Source organism: Stigmatopora nigra, chromosome 11 (genome assembly GCF_051989575.1).
Source record: "Stigmatopora nigra isolate UIUO_SnigA chromosome 11, RoL_Snig_1.1, whole genome shotgun sequence".
In the NCBI taxonomy this organism is placed as follows: domain Eukaryota; kingdom Metazoa; phylum Chordata; class Actinopteri; order Syngnathiformes; family Syngnathidae; genus Stigmatopora; species Stigmatopora nigra.
The window spans coordinates 2,041,515-2,044,437 of NC_135518.1; the positions used below are offsets into that span (position 1 = coordinate 2,041,515).

At 37.7% G+C, this 2,923-nt stretch overlaps 1 protein-coding gene across 1 annotated transcript in view; it reads right to left on the reverse strand.

Moving 5' to 3' along the window:
- The window catches only part of LOC144204514 (ileal sodium/bile acid cotransporter-like), a 30,985-nt gene that overhangs the window by 10,693 nt on the left and 17,369 nt on the right, over positions 1-2,923 (reverse strand). Inside the window, exons 2-4 of the mRNA XM_077728551.1 lie at positions 2,545-2,633; positions 1,937-2,112; positions 676-833 (exon numbers count right to left, since the gene is read on the reverse strand). Coding sequence (XP_077584677.1) covers positions 676-833; positions 1,937-2,112; positions 2,545-2,633 — 423 coding nt within the window. The remainder of the gene's footprint in view (positions 1-675; positions 834-1,936; positions 2,113-2,544; positions 2,634-2,923) is intronic.

Below are 2,923 nucleotides of genomic sequence, written 5' to 3' on the forward strand. Positions count from 1 at the left end.
TTCGAGAGCGGCCCGACGGCTTGAGTGGTTAGTATGGCTTCACAGCCCTGGGATCCTAATCCAGGTCGTTCCCCCCATGTGGAGTTTGCATGTTCTCCCCGGGCCCGCGTGAGTTTTCTCCTGGCACTCCAGTTTTCTTCCACATTCAAAAGACATCAATGGTAGGCTGATTGGACACTAAATTGCCCGTAGGTATGGGTGTGACTGTGAATAGTTGTCTGTCGACTTGTGCCCTGCAATCGGCTGGCCACTGATACAGGGTTTCCCGCCCCTGGCCCGGGGGTTGGCTGGGTTTGGTTCCAGCACCGCTCAGGATAAAACCGTTCAGAAAATAAATAATGAAAAATGAATATTTTGATATGTTCAATTAACAACTGAATTTTTTTGAAGCCTGCCTTCATCAGCAGTTTCATGTACTAGTTTGTCCCTTGGTGTAAATCACATTGACTTAATGTATGTGTGTTTGCCTTATTCTTGCACATGCTGAGTCTGTAAAAATGTGAGTTAAGCTTGCGGCATTAGGTGTTGTGAAAGATGCTTTGTAAAAAAGCGTGTGGCTAGTTATAATGTTGGGTATGGAAAATCCCATATAACATTATCGGTTCTAGTGTACACAGCCTACTAAGACAGGAGTCCATCTAAAACTTGCAAGCCTGGTCATTGCTTGTCACTCACCTCCGACAAAAATGACAGCCACCACCAGCTGAAATATGCTGTAGATAAGGGGGAATGCAAACATGACCTCCAGTTCTGCTGGACTGAAGGACAGCTGGACAATGGTGCTACATAACTGGGAGTTCTGAAAACCAGTCTCTAAAGCAATTGTTCGACACCTGTGGAAGAGGTGGTTGGAATTAAAAATCACTACTGATATAACTGAAATCAACATTAACTAAAAATATTAAAACAATCTAAGGGCCGGCTGGGAACAAATAATTAATTTTATTTAGATAAATAGAGTACAGCAATATATTTTAAAACTGTTTATTTTGGATTCACCTTGTGAATATTAACATATAAATAATTAAATGAAAATATAAAAGTACATTTTGGCATTGAATTTTTCTTTTTGTCATTGAAAAATACAAACGGATAAACCTGCAAGGCATTTTCTTCATTGTCTTTGACTTTTCTTTTTGGGGTCAATGTCTTTTTTTTAAATTTTTTATTTACTTTTTGGAGTAATTGCCTTTTGTCATTGTTTTTACCGAAAGAATGGTTTGCTGATCCAATGGCGTTGGGAGGGGCTTTCCAAATCTAATCACTAGTTAATAACTGATGTCTTTGTGATGGGGTAGTTGGCTGAGGTGACCCATCCAACCTGTCAGCTTCTTCTCTAAGCTAATGTAAAAATGATTTTTTTCATATTGTTCCAAATAAACCATATATCAAAAACTAATGTAACTCTCCATTAGGTAAGATAGGAGTAATTATTTATTGATTATTATTCCTAGTTGGAAAGCTCTTCCCAATATAGTAATTGGATTTACAAATTACTTTCGGTAAAATAAATTAAAATGGTAATTGAGAATGGAATGGAAAATCAAAGGCAAAGAAAAAAATCCATAGTTTTTTCTGTTTGTGTTTATATATGACGAAAAGTAAAAACGATTGACAATACAATGGTATTTTTATTTATGAAATAGATAATTTCCAGAGGGGATTTTGTATTTTTTTTGTGAGCAAAGACATATTATACATTGAATTATCACAATTAATCCCATGATCTTAAATACTACCCTGAAACACTTTAAAAATTATGACAGTATACTATTTTCTTTGAAATATATATGCAAATGTATATAGGCAAAAAAGAGAAAAATCATAAAATATTTTTAAAGAGTAGGACAAAATATCCCTTCATATTTGAATGTATTTATTCCTCTTTATATTTCTTAATGTTGTGATTTTCATATATTATATGTTGTCTCCTTACCTGTACCATGGTTGGCCCACAAAGCGAGCCATTAGGCAGCCCATCCCAACACCAATAAAAGGGTAAATTGTTCCGATTATCCAAAGATAGGGGGCAATGGTCCAAGAAGACTGGTAAAGAATTCCACCCACCACAGCAATGATGATTATTAGACCAAATCCTGTAAATGACCCAACCTGGAGAGTAAAAAACAATATGCAGTAACTATTCATGCAATCATTTTTATCATGCCATCCGAGGTGGAGTGGTTCTTCGGCCTGAATTTGGTACGGGCAGTCCGGGTTAAATTCCGATTCGGTGGCAGTGTGATTGTGAGATCGCCAGTCTCTCTGTGTGCCCTCCAACTGATCGGTGACAATCCTATGGTGTAATCTGCCTTTTGCCCGAAGACAGATGGGTTAGGCTCTTGCAACCGCTGCAACTCTTTCGAGGATGGCGATATGGAAGATGAATGAATGAAATTTTGTCATCGGAATCATTTTTGATAAAAATCACACCCCCACTGAGCAGGAATGGATACCATACTGCTCGCGCTGAAGTCAGGTGAATAAACCACTACACCATTAATGTTTTGGTAATATCTCATTTATGTCAATGTAAATTCCTACCTTGAGGATTTTTTTTGCCATTTGGGGCCTTTTACGTTTAACATACATTCCCACAGTGATTGGAACAAGGAGGGCCACAAGGGTGATACCTGCGAAAAGCCAAATGATATGTATTTCGAATTATCTTGTTTTTTGTGGGACCAAAATACTGTACACCAAACATAGCATCAACAACTGAGTGAAATTAAGAAAATTAGAATTATGTAATCTAGGATATCTTGGCAGGCTGTTAAAAGAGTGGTTCACACTTGAGTCTCCCAGTTCTGAGGGTTCAATATCCAGAGAAAATCAGGAAGACACAGGGTGAATATGCAAAAGATTGACAAGAAAGCAGGAACCAACCAGGGATTTGATAACAGAAGTCTGAGCCATACAGGCT